The sequence below is a fragment of the Protopterus annectens genome, chromosome 5.part0 (genome assembly GCF_019279795.1).
Source record: "Protopterus annectens isolate FY-2018-M chromosome 5.part0, PAN1.0, whole genome shotgun sequence".
In the NCBI taxonomy this organism is placed as follows: Eukaryota; Metazoa; Chordata; order Ceratodontiformes; family Protopteridae; genus Protopterus; species Protopterus annectens.
Window position 1 is genome coordinate 1738791753 of NC_056735.1, and position 13665 is coordinate 1738805417.

General features: G+C 41.3%; 1 protein-coding gene across 1 annotated transcript in view; it reads left to right on the top strand.

Moving 5' to 3' along the window:
- Nucleotides 1-1780: 1780 nt before the first annotated feature.
- The window catches only part of LOC122802410 (chromatin assembly factor 1 subunit B-like), a 586696-nt gene continuing 574811 nt past the window's right edge, over nt 1781-13665 (top strand). The window contains exon 1 of the mRNA XM_044072032.1: nt 1781-1825. Within this exon, the coding sequence (XP_043927967.1) occupies nt 1781-1825 (45 nt within the window). The remainder of the gene's footprint in view (nt 1826-13665) is intronic.

The window sequence follows — 13665 nt, forward strand, 5'->3', positions numbered from 1 at the left end:
CTCAGACAGAGGCATTAGATAATGTTAGGAGGCCACAGTAAAATATTAATAGGCTAGGTACTATATTTTAACATATAAAGTACCAAAACTAATATTAAGTAATGATACATGCTTTGACTGGAATGGCAAAAGTAAATCCCAACTTCATAGACTAGCATCCATTAATAATCCAACACAAATAATTGCACATTGAGTGTGACCAAATAATTTGACTAGTAAAAATGCAGTCCTTTATGTACTAATTTTCTAAATATATTAAAATGTATTCAAATTCAAGATACTTTTTCCATTAATTAAAAAAAAAAAAAAATTAAAAGACTCACCTGCACCATGGCTTACCCCTACACTACTACAAACGCAGGTGGTGGGGGGAGAGAAGTGCATGGGTATCATAGAAGAAAAGATCAGAGTAACTAATCAAACCTAGAACAATGCTAGCTAGCACTTAAAATGAAAAGCCAAGCTAGAAACTTAACTCAGCAAAGATTCAATATTTCTGGGGACAACAAACTGTCCATGTAAGATAACAGAAATGATTTTTGCAAGCATTAAAATTCCTAGTCAAAAATAAACTTCCCCCAAAATTGCTGCAAAACAGCAGTTATAAATAATAACAAACAAAGCATTTCTATCCTGTCATGTCAGCACAAACTTTTCAAAAATCCCTTCAAAGAGCAAAAAAGACACTGCTGATGAAACCAAAGAAACAAATTTAATGTACCAAAACTGTTAAGCGTTTTCATCTTTACACTAGCCAAAGACTTCATCAGAACACGGACTTAATGACATCACTTCCTTTATTACTTCAAGTTACTCCTTTCTTTTCATTTGAAGAGACATCATAGTTAAAAGGCTCATAACCTTAAAACGGATACAGTGGAAACCATTTCATTTAATCCAGGTGGACTATAAGCATACAATTTAAGCTGCCAACAGAGTTCTTTCATTTCTAGTAGTTCTTTGTATGTACCACCTCTTGTGTTGGTTTGCATCCTTTCTATACCCCCCCCCCCCACGCACACCTTTTTTCTACCATCTGATCCACTTTGTAAAAATCTTAGACAAATTCTATTTAAAACAAAAAAGAAAAAAAAAACTCAACTACAGGAGCAGCTAGAAAAACTTAACACAAAGAACAAACCATGACATGTTCATATCATTCACCCAGAAATGTTGCCAGTAGGCCGTCTTATTCTCTGCAAGCCTTTAAGTTGGTTTTGTGGAAAGTGTGAGGCTGCAAGTACATCAGTAGCCCTACTTGCTTCAAACATGTACTAATAATACAGTCCTCTACCCCACTACTGCTAATGATTTTCATCCCATTGCAAGCATTTATTCACTCAGAAAACTAAAATATTTCTCACATATTACATACAAAAATGTGACAACTTTCAGCAAACACTGCTTTCATCCTAATTTTAGCACCGTGCACTTATAAGACTTTCTGTAGCATGGATTCTTGCAAATTCAAAGATGATCTTTTTATTTTCTTAAAAAGGACTTTGACGCATTAGACCACAGTATTCTGCAGTAAAAACTCACTAAATGTGGCTTCTCGCAGGAGGTATCTCAGAGGTTTCTATGCTGTCTGTCCAATAGAATCTTTAGGGTAGTAAGAAATAACATTCCTCCAAAACAGGAACTGTTCAAAAAAGTGTTCACAGACATGAGTACTCTGGCCAAAATGGCACCCCTTGGGACCTTCAGCTCAAATGCATCCTTTGTACTGATGACTTAGTAATAATCAATCCCTACATAAATGAGCACACCCCTCTACGGTATGCTACAAGAAGCTGCAATAATTGACAGAGCTTCCACAAGTATGGCAAGTATTACAAGAAGCCTCCTATTAAATTGGAAGTTATTAATGAAGAACAGGCTTACAGTAAATACATATAAGATTATGTATGTGCTGTTCAAAACCCAATAAAACTAAACAGCACATCTGCCTTGGCTTATTACCAGATGAATGGCTGTCTTTGCATTTCTATGCTGAAACTTAAACTGACAAAGTATTGAAACACGTAAAAGCAGTACACAAATTTTCTCACTTACTCTTGAAGCTAAATAATCCATAGCTATAAATGTATTTATGGCCTCCCTATATTACTCCTTTTCTCTAAAACCAAATGCATACAAACCACAGAAACATTTATTAACCTTTTTCTTCAAAGAACATCACTGTGACAGTCTTACCTATATTAAGTGGCTACCCATAACAACTAGCGCCATTCAGTGATGTCCTTCATTTGATCACTGCTGCAGTAGTAGTAATGTGGGCTATAACCTGCCTAGGATATAACAGCTGGCTAGCTTATAGAGCTTAAGGACACCTTCCGCACTTTCTGACCATTGACAGCTCAAGATAGGCAGGGAGAGAATCAGCCATCTAAGCTCTAGTCCAGAACGGTTATCTTGTCACTAAAGGAGAGCTCCTCTTGTTCGCTTTCTAGGATAAATTGATGTCTGACATTTCTGGTAAATAACATCTATTTTATTTATATTACTAAAACAGCAATTTAAAATAAACTTTGTTTTATGCTAGGTTTTAATGTTTTTGGAAATGTCATGTGACATTTGTCAGTTGAAGCTGTGTGATTTTTGTATTTTTAGTGTAAACATGAATTCTACTCAAGTTTATTTTTATTTCTAATTTTATAAATTATTTTTAGAGGCTAAGGGAAGTGTGTTTTGTGCTTGTCACAGTGTAATCTTTGTGAAAACACTGATTATCTTTTGTGGACTGCTGCTGACATCACTTGCCGTGTTTCAAGCTTCTTTCTCTGCTTAGCCATGGAACAGATTTCCAGTTCCTCAGTTCTTACCTCCTCCAGGCTGAATAAAATTGCAAAATAATCTTTGCCAGTTAAGTAGGCTGCGTTCTTGCCTCCGCTAAATATGAGTGACTCTACAATGGCCATTTCAAGTTCCTAATACCACTTATCCTTTTTCCTTGGGTCCATCTCTTGTAGCCCCTTCAGCCAATATGGACTGGGAGTTGACACATCCTCTATGGCTGTTGAAGTGTCCACTGTGAGAATAGGAGTTCCAGCCCTGTTGTTCCTCAGGCTAATGTTGCTGACATGAGTCAGTCTACTTCTATGGCTGTTCCTGTGAGAAAGTTGAACGTTTATCTTTCCCGTCTCTGTTACTTTAGACAGGAAAGATTTATTGGGCTTAGTTCAGGCTCTTAACCCTTCACATTCTGGTTATACTGGTAAGAAAAAAATATATTTTTTCAGTTTTTGAAGATTCCCAGTGTGATGGACAGGGAGTAGAATTTAGAGGGAACAGATAGTTATTTGACTCTGAGGAGAATATTTCTTCTGATTTCCTCTGGTGGGGGGGGGGTTCTAAAAGCATATCTAGAATGAATCGGTATTTTCAGTGGGAGCAAATGACGTTAGTTTCTTTGAAAAAATATGATTTATTGCTAATGGGTTTTCCTCAGCTGACTGCTGTTCCTGTTGTTCTTTTAGCTCTGGAGGATGTTTTTATTACAGCTTTGAAACATGCTTGACAACCAGCCTGCAAGCTCCTAAGAAGGCTAGACTGTATAAGATTCCTTAGACTTGCCAATACTTATTTTTTAATCTCAGATCAGACCCTGCAGTGATTTCCTTCTCAAATTCTTCTGTAGCTGAACATTCTGTAAATGCTGTAATCCCTCTCCCTCTGACAAGGGTGGGAAAGCTTTTAATGAGATTTGTTGAAGGTGTACTTTACTGCCACTCTTATTTTAGAATTCTTAGTTGTCAGGCTCTCGTATTTGGTTTTGTTTGCTTCTTTTGAAAATATGAGGAACATTACCCCACTTTTCTTTGCTCTGAGGGTCAATCTTCCCTAAATACTCGTATTGCTTCTGTTTCTCACATAACTAAACATTTTTTAAAGTGTGCTTATGACTCAGCTGACACATCATCCAGTGTAGCTACTGGGTTTGTTGTGAGAAGCTTTGCTGCAGTCTCATAATTTTGCTGATACTATAAAAGTAGAAGTTTTGAATTCTCCCCTTCATAGTGTGAGGTTGTGTTTGAACCATTTGTTGCTGAAATACTGAAAATATGTGATGAGGAAGGAGAAGCGGCAAACTTCAGGCAAGCAAGTGTTCAAAAATAATGGCAAGGAAGCTATGAAACAAAACAGGGAGGAGCTTCCCAGAAACAAGGACAGTCCCACAAGTCTATCTACAAGTTGCTTCTCCCAATTTCACCCTGGGAATCCTTTAATTTTCCTCCCATATATGGGTCTCCATTTGTATCTTTGGTAACAAATAATCTCAGGCAAGTGGGTTCTTCGAGTTATCCATCGTGGTACTAGTGATGGTAGAAGTCCCTTCCTCTTTTTTAAGGGATTCCTTTTCATCTACAAGATGGAACATCATTGTTTCTCCTTGTCATTCAGCATGTGCTGGCTCAGTGGGTAATAGAATCTATCCCTCCCTTTCATTCAAGGATGTTTCTAGTGCAGAAAGAAGCATCATGGAGACCAGTCCCAGATCTTTCCTTTAATAACCTGTTACCTCTGATTCCCCATTTCATTTTTTTTTTTGGTAACTCTCAAGTTAAAGGATGCTTATGGTCACATTCCAAGAGCCACAGATTTCAAGAATTTCTTAAGATTTTTTTCTGAATTACACTTTTAGATGTCCTTTCATGTCACTGTTGCAGTATTCCTTACAAAAGGATGTCCTGCCAAGAATAGCCACAAGTCTGGCCAGCATACCAAAGCTTTGAGCTTTTCCAAGCATCATACATTAGACACATGTCCTACATCCAAGGCGTAAGGTGCGCAAGTGATGTACGAGCGCCCAATCCTCAGAACTTTGTTGCCACCAGTCTAAATGCAGATTTTGAATTTGGTCTGTAAGTTGTTTGCTGTGTTGACTCATCTGCTAAGCCAAGGACAAATAAGTACCCCACTGTGGACTCTTCTTTGTTTTCTTTTTGAATTGGTTATTTGTCTTACATGTCATCCAGAAGGGGGAAATGAGTGTTGGAAGCAGATTGCTCATAAGGATAGACATGAAAAATTGCCTTGTTTTGCTTGAGTGTGGACCACAGTCACACACAGTACATCTGCTAGGCCTTTGTATCCAAGACCCTGCTGATCTGTCTGTCTGTGTATTTAGAAAAATAATATCAGAAGTTGCTGACTTGGGGAGCTGTGGCATCTGACACTTAACCTCCCCAGGCATTCAGCTGCTTACTAAAAAGAAGTACTTAGAGGTCATCTCTATCAGATGTCTCTGTGGGGTTGAATGAAGAACCTGAGCACTCTCTGATTCTGATGCCTGCTGCCTCCATCAGGACCCTGTTGGAGGCCAACAAGGGGCTTCCTACCCATATGTCAGCTGAGGCTGAGTCTGTGTCTGCTGCCATTACTTTCTTTTCTACTCCCACCAAGAGACTTAAGGCTTCATTCCTGTGATGAGGAGGAAAATCTTGATTCTGGGGAAGAGTTCCTGACTTGGTCTTCACAGATTCATTCCCCTCTTGCTCTGGGGTTAGATGAAGGTGATACTGTCTCTCTCTCTCTTGATTCCCATATTGAGGAATTCTCCTTTAGGGACACCATTGTTAAAATGATGGAGCAGTTTCAGTGGGGGAGTTCCAAAATGTTTGATGTCTGAAGGAGATATAACCTTTTGCTGTTGAGTTCTACCAGGCCTGTAGTAACCCCTGTCTTGAAATCAGTCCTAATACTTTTAGTTCTGCTTCACAGGCTTCAGAGTATCCGACCCCGCTCCAAATCCTCTGACAGGTTTTACAAGGTTCCTGAGGTGCACATGTTCTTGTACAAGCATCCTTCTTCAACCCTACAGTACACAAATCTAAGTTGGTTCCTTCCTCTAAGCGTTTCCCTTCTGATGAACATTGTAGAGCTATGGACAGGCATGGTAAGAAGGCGTATACCTCTGCCACCTTAGCTTTCAGGGCCAGTAATTACCAGATCCATATGACCAAGTATGTTCAGGTTCTTCCTAAGCTTGGGGGTGTTCTGGCTGACATGCCTCATTCTGAAGCTAAGACTTCTGCCATTTCCTCATTAGGTTCTGCATCACAGGTAGCTCACCATTCCATCAAATGCAGGTCTGGTGGTGTTGATTCCTGTTTTCGGGCGGCTGGTTCTGGGTCAGTCATCAGGTGGAGTTCCTGAGGATGTTGAGGCCAAGTTGTTGGACTCTTCCATGGACAACCAGAATCTGTTTAGCTCTGCTGCTGCAGTGGTCTTTAAAACTTTAGAAGATAAAGATAGGGTTATGCAGGACCTTTAAAACATTTTCCTTCACCCATCCTTTAGTTTCTTTGAAATTTCCCTTCTAAGACTGTGTGTGCCTAGACATTATAAGCAACCCTTGAAGGGCAAGAGGCCGACTGAGAGAGTGCTTCCTGAGAAACCTGCTCAGGATCCCTGTGGACAGAATTCTATTTTTACTCTCTCTCAGACAAGTCTGCCACTGTTAGACAGTCATTCTTCTCTGCTTTTCAGCCAAATGCCTCTTTCTCTCAGGTTAACTCTGTCCTTTCCAGTTGGGCAATAAATTAGCACCGAATCTTTGGTTCTTTTAGTCACCCAAAATGGTTGTTTCATGGTTTGGAAATCCCTTCCTCCTCTTTCAGGGATTCCTGACTGTCATTTTCCTCTTCTTCTTCAGGACTTTGGGCTATTGTGCCAGTCCTGTCTCAGAGGGGCAAGGAATTCTACTTCAGGAAGTCTTTGTTTCTCAGGAAAGAGGGCTCTTGGAGACCCGTTCTAGACTTCTTTCTTCAACACTTTTCTAAAAGTTTCTTCCATCAAAATGTCCGTCCAGTCCCTGTTTGTTCTGCTGCTTCCTCGGGCCTGTCTGGTGCCTCTGGACCTGTTGAATGCCTGTCTCCACATTCCTGTTCAGCATGTCTTTGGGAAGAGTTTATGGTTTTCTGTTTCTTCCTCATATTATCAGTTCTCTGCTTTGCCTTTTTGTCTTTCTACAGCACTAAGGGTTTTCTGCCCAGTTGTAGCCTTCTGCAGATTCCATGGTATTCAGATTTTTCCCTGTATGGATAACGAACCTATTTGAAGCCCGCCTCTCAGAAGATTCTTTTCAGGATTTCAAATATACCATGCTTCTCCTCTGCAATGTGGGTTTCACTTTTAATGTTGAGAAGTCTATTTTGACATTTCATAAGACTAAATTTTCGTGGGCTGCAGGATTTAAACTCTATCAATGATGACCTTGGGAGAAGGAAAAAAAGTCCTGTACTTGACAGCATTCTTCCATTCTTCTCTTCCTTTACAGGTGCTGTCTACAAAAGAGTTTCTATGAGCCCTGAGGTTTATGGCGCCCACCATTCAATTGGCTCCTTTTGCCAGGCTTCACATGCAGAAGTTTCATTGGTATCTCAAGACAGTTTGGCTGCAGCATTGTCATCCTTTGGGCATTCCCCTATATCTCATGCCTTGCCTTAGACAGGAGCTTCTATGGTGGAGTCACCAGATTATTCTGAATCCAGGCCTGCCTTTTCAGGTTACTTCCCCCATTCAGTATCTGTTTACAGACATTTCAGACTTTGGTTGGGGAGCTTCCTCCACCATCTGGGTCCAGGAGGTCTGGTCTCCTCACGAGGAGAAAGACCATATCATCACCAAAGAGATGAGCGTTCTGATTTTAGCTCTTCATGCTTTGCATTCCATCTGTTTTCTAGGTCTCAAGATTTTCACAAACTGCACCACTGTAATGAGGTACATAAACAGGGGAGCACTGAGTTCTTACCATCTTTGTAGGCTGGCCCTCATAGCTTGGGATTTTGCCATCCGCCATCACTTGACTTTTCAGACAGTCTATTTCCTTGGAGCACAACCTGGTGGCTAACAATCTTTGCAGATCCAGTTCAGATTCTCATGAGTGAATGCCTCATAGGGATGTTTTCCTGGAAATTGTCCAGTGGGGTACTCCTGTAGTAGATCTTTTTGCCTCCCGTCTGCACTGAAAACTTCTCAAGCTGTCTTCCAGAGTGCCAGGTCCTCTGGCTTAGAAAGGAATGTTCCTGTATGCTTATCCCCCTCTTCCTGTGTTGCCAAGGGTCCTGTGCAAAATCATGTGGGACAGTCCCACAATCTTGTTGGTGACTCCCTTTTGAACCAGGCAGCATTGGTTTCCCCTTCTGTTTCACCTGTTTCTCTTAGCCATGGCAGTCGTCACAAGGTACTTCACATGGTGGATCTTCTCACACAGGATAATTTACCCCTTCATCTTCTCCATACACTTGACTCTCTGGGTAATAGGGATTTGATTCCTTTTCAACACCAATTTTCTGAGGACCTGTACAAGTGCTTAACACTACTAGAAAATCATATGTTGCTAAAATGTAATAAATTTTCTGTTTGGTGTCACAAACATGAACAGGACCCTCTTTTAGTGGGTATTCCTACTGTTCATTCTTATTTGTTTGAGTTGCAGAATTTTGGTCTGGCATACTCATCTGTTCAAGCTCATATGTTATCCATTTCTGCTTGTTTACCTCTAGATCCACCTCTTTCGACTAGATTTGAGATTGCAGTATTTTGTAAAGCATCCCTCCTCTTAGCCCTCAAAGAAAGCCAATTTCCTCCTCCTTGGGGCCTTATTTTTTTTCCTTGAAAAATTCACTCAACCTCCTTTTGAACCACACAGCTTCTTCTACTATGAAATTGTGTACCTGGAATACTGTCCAAGAGAGCTTCTGACTTTCAGGCCATTATAGCAGTTAATACTTTTTTTTTCTCAGAGATGGCATCTCCTAAGACCAATCCTTCTTTTATGCCTAAAGTGGTCAGTGACTTGCTTTTGACTCAAACCATTCATTTTCCTTCCTTTTTCCCTCCCCTCAAAATATCAGTTTTGGGATTTGTGAAAAGGAAGTTAGTCTGTTGGAGAAACCAGTTTTATCTGAATCCAGGTCTGTTCACTCTTCCAGCTCCACTGCAGTATGTAATCACAGCTGCCTCAGTTTGCTAAGGTGCTGTGTCTTTGGGGGATAAAAGTACAGAGTGGAACAAAAAGATGGACTAAAACACACAAACAGCAAAGAGATGGCAGTAATAAATGTACTTGACTCTGTCTCATCTGTGGTCTCCAGGACCTGTACAAGTGATCACAGAAAACACAGTGGTGGTGTACATAACAAACGGGGGTTCCAGATATTACCCTCTGTGCAGGTCAGGTTAGCCGTGGTAACCTGGGATATAGAAATTTAGCACAATCTCACTGTATGGGCTTCTTACATTCTGTTAAAGCAAAACTTTGTGGCAGACTAGCTTAGCAGGACCAGGGACAGACCCATACAGATGGAAATTGAAACGGGGGTCTAGCTATAGTAAAACACCTCAGATCTGTTCACCTCCAATTGCAACAAAGATCTGGCAAAATTCTGTTCCAGGATTCCTTGCAAGCAGATGTGGAAAAAAGATGCATTCTTATCCCCTTGGATGAGGGAGAATATTCCTGTATATCCTTCCACTGACATATAGGGTCATTTTGAAAATTCAGAAGTTTACACCAATAATAAAATTTAAATACACAATGAGTTTGTCAGTTTGAGAAATGTAAAATATACTTTTTGTTTAATGAATGGCAAAACCAGAGCACTCAAGTGTGTTGTATAATACTTGTGTTACTTAGCAACAGAGGATCATTTCTGTGTAACTGAAGAAATTATCTGATACAAACTGAACATAGCTGGTAATTCCAGATGTTCTTCGTGTTTCACTGTTGCAGTCAAGTAATCTGCTGGCAGGTTGCCCTCAGTCGGCCTGAATAACAAAGTTTTGGGTCCTGTCGGTTGCTGTCTCTTCTTCCATGACGTCAGGTCATCAGGGGTATAAAACATGCAGCCAATGCCATTTTAATCAGTCTTTCTTGCCACACGGTACGAGAAGCAGAAGCAGTTCGCAAGTGCCAGTCGGCCGACTCCTGAAATTTTCATTTTTGTGTTTCAGAACCGAAGTCTTCAAACTAAAGCTATGTACCCCATTGGGGAAACTTTTTCTTGCTCCTTACCAATGTTAGTAAATGTTAATAACTGCATTACACGTGGGAAGCAAATACCTCATAAGGATTTTCATTTGTACTGTATTCCTTGCCTAGGCCCTGATCACAACGTGCCTTGCTGTCGGTTTTGTGCTAAATTTAACCAACGCACTATTAAGCGTCAGTATATTTTGCTTCTAAATATTTTGGTTCAAGATTTAACTACCCTGAAATGTAATCGGTTAGCAATCCGATTACCGGAGTTCACAAATAACGCAAGAAAAAGACAGAGATAGACCGTCGAGGTCCAAAACCGACGAAGCTTCTCCTAAGCCAGTCGCCGGTTCGCTGGTACTCAGTGAGGCGCTTTTGCAGCCCCTGATACCCACTACTTCATGCTCAAAATTGACATTTAATTTCCCAGGACAAGTGGGTATTTAAACATAGTATCCCAGGGGTACAGATTTCATTTCCACACATTGCCAATTCCAAGCGGATGACCAGATCTGCAACCAAACCAGTGGGCAGAGGCCCAGAAAGAAGTCATGTCCCTCATGGATAAAGGGGCTATTCAACCAGTACCAGAAAAGGAAAAAGGACAAGGATTTTATGCTTTTCCTCGTACCCAGAAAGGACAATTCTTGGCGTCCAATTCTCGACTTATCAATTCTAAACATGTTCCTGGACATTACAAAATTCAAAATGCTGACTTTGCAAGAGCTACTGCCTATGCTAGGCAAGAATGCCTGGTTGGTAACTCTGGACTTAAGACGCATACCTGCATATCCCAATAAGGGAATTGTGCAGAAGATACCTCTACTTCAAAGCAGGCTTTTTGCATTACCAATTCTCTGCACTGCCCTTTGGCTTATCTACTGTGCCCAGGGTCTTTACAAAGTGCCTGACACCGGTAATTGCATTTTTCAGACAAACATTCAAATTTATCCTTATCTGGACTATTGTCTCATTCAGGCGGAGGACAAGGACACTCTTCTTCAACATCTGGCGTTTGTAAAAAGGCTTGTAGCATGCCTAGGGTACACCATAAATGAAAAGAAATCACAACTGTTACCCTCTCAAATAATTAAATTCCTGGGTGCAAACTTGAATACAACTGCCCAGATGGCTTACCTCATGCCAGACAAACAAATTCAGTTGACAACATACTTCAAACAAATGGCAACAAAAACCCAGCTATCTGCAAGACAAGTTCTGCAGCCTTTGGGGTTCATGGCATCCTGCATTCTACTAATTCCATATGCGAGACTGCATATGAGAAAACTTATGGAGTCAACATTGTCACAGCCTGTAAACAATGATTCCTCTCATTCCCTGCCTGCAACAGGAGTTTCTTTGGTGGGCAGATACATGTCACCAAAACAAGAGACTGTCATTCACTCTACCCCCTGCCACCCAAACCCTAACTACAGACGCATCATACTATGCTTGGGGGGCCCATCTGGCAGGGAGATGTATTCAGGGCAAATGGAGCCCAAACCAAATGCATCTACATATCAACCAGAAAGAAATGCTAGCTCTTCAGAATGCTCTGACAGCCTTCAAGGACTTCCTTCATCCAGGACAACTACTGATAAAGACGGACAACACCACAGTTATGGTACATAAAGAAGCAGGGGGATATCCACTCCTACCCCCTTTGCAGACTAGCCATGGCCTTGTGGAACACAGCCTTGACGTACCAAATACATCTTCAAGCTCAATTCCTGCCAGGAAAGCAAACGACCTAAGCAGAAATATTATGGACCCACACAAATGGAAACTGGATCCACAAATCTTCAGCATGTTAACACAAAAATGGGGAGCCCAGACATAGATCTATTTGCCTCTCCCCAAAACTATCAGTTGGACAAGTTCTGCACAAGAACTCATCACAAAAAAGCATGGAAAGTGGATGCTCTATCCTTCAGCTGGCAGTCTTATGACTTTCCCCATCTGCCTCTACTCTCCAAGGTCTTAATAAAAGTCAGACAGGAAAAACCAAAAATTATTGTAATTGCTCTGGACTGGCCTCGACAACACTGGCACCCGCTTCTAAAGAATATGTCATACCTTCCTCCGTGGTACTTGCCTCAAACACCTCACCTATTGTCTCAGCAGAACTATCAAATTCTGCACACTCTGCTCCAAACTCTGAATCTTACAGCATGGATAATCAACTGATTTCACCAACCACATCTCTCAGTAAATCTGTGATGGATGTCATTTTGGAGGCCAGAAGGCCTAGTACTAGAAAGGCTCATGCTGATAAATGGAAGAGATTCTGTGCTTGGAACCAAGCACAAGGAATAGACACAGCAAAGCCCAATATTCCTCAGATTTTTTCAATACTTAACTGAGATGCTTCACAAGGGCCTTTCTTTTTCTTTAATAAAAATCCATGCCTCTGCCATCTCGGCCCATTACAACACAGAGCCTCCCCTGCTAAAACAGTACCTCAGAGGGGCCAAAACTTTAAGGCCTCCCAGGAGAGTGCCAACTACTGCATGGGACCTCTATTTTGTGCTGGAAAAACTCACTCTACCTCCTTTTGAACCAGCAGCTACTGCGGATATAAAATTTCTTTCTTGGAAGACTGCCTTTCTTTTGGCAGTCACTTCAGCTAGAAGGGTTTCAGAACTACAGGCTCTCATGACAGTGGAGCCTTTCATGGTTTTCTACCCGGGTAGGGTGGCCCTCTGGACCAATCCTTCTTTTATGCCCAAGGTGGTATCCAGTGTGTCTCTTAACCAATCCTTCTTTTATGCCCAAGGTGGTATCCAGTGTGGCTCTTAACCAGACCATTCACCTGCCAACTTTCTTCCGAAATCCGCAGAAAAAGGGGGAGCGGATTCTGCATTCATTCTGAGCAACTCCTGGTGGAATTTACTGCAGGATCAGAGGGGAAGCCTATATCAAAGCAGACTGTTCCTAAATGGATAAGCCATTGCATTAATTTCTGCTACTTGCACCATGGTAAACCTGTGCCCAAAGGGATCAGATCCCATTCCACCGGGGCTGCCTCTGCTTCAGCAACTTTTTTCAGAGGGGTCCCTACCAGAGACATTCTAGAAGCTGCTACTTGGAGCTCAGTTCATACATTCACAAAGCATTACCATTTACCTCTCTTTTCTAAATCCAGGGCAGGCTTTGCCACTGCAGTCTTGCAGGGCCTTATAGCTGCTCCTAAGGCTGTTTAGTTCCATCCTCCCATCCATAGCTTTGGGATTCTACCCAGATGTAATGACTGCAACAGTTTAACATGAAGAACATAGTACAGTTGTGTACACTTAACATAAATGTAGATGTTCAAGTGTATTCACTGTTGCAGTCCGGATTACCCACCTGCCAGCCCCCTTTCTATACCTTTTCTTTCCTTCACTATACTCAAAAGCCTTTGTGGTGTATTTGCTTTTAGTTGAAGGTAAATTTTATGTTTTCTAAAGTGCATTTATATATTTATAGTTATATACATATATTTTTGCTCCCCATTTGCGGGGCACCTGATATCTGGGGCAAGAAAAACTGATTAAAATGGTGTCTGCTGCATGTTTTATACCCCTGATGACCTGACGTCATGGAAGAAGAGACAGCAACCGACGCAGGACCTAAGACTTTGTTATTCAGGCCGACTGAGGGCAACCTGCCAGCAGATTACCCAAATGTAATGACTGCAA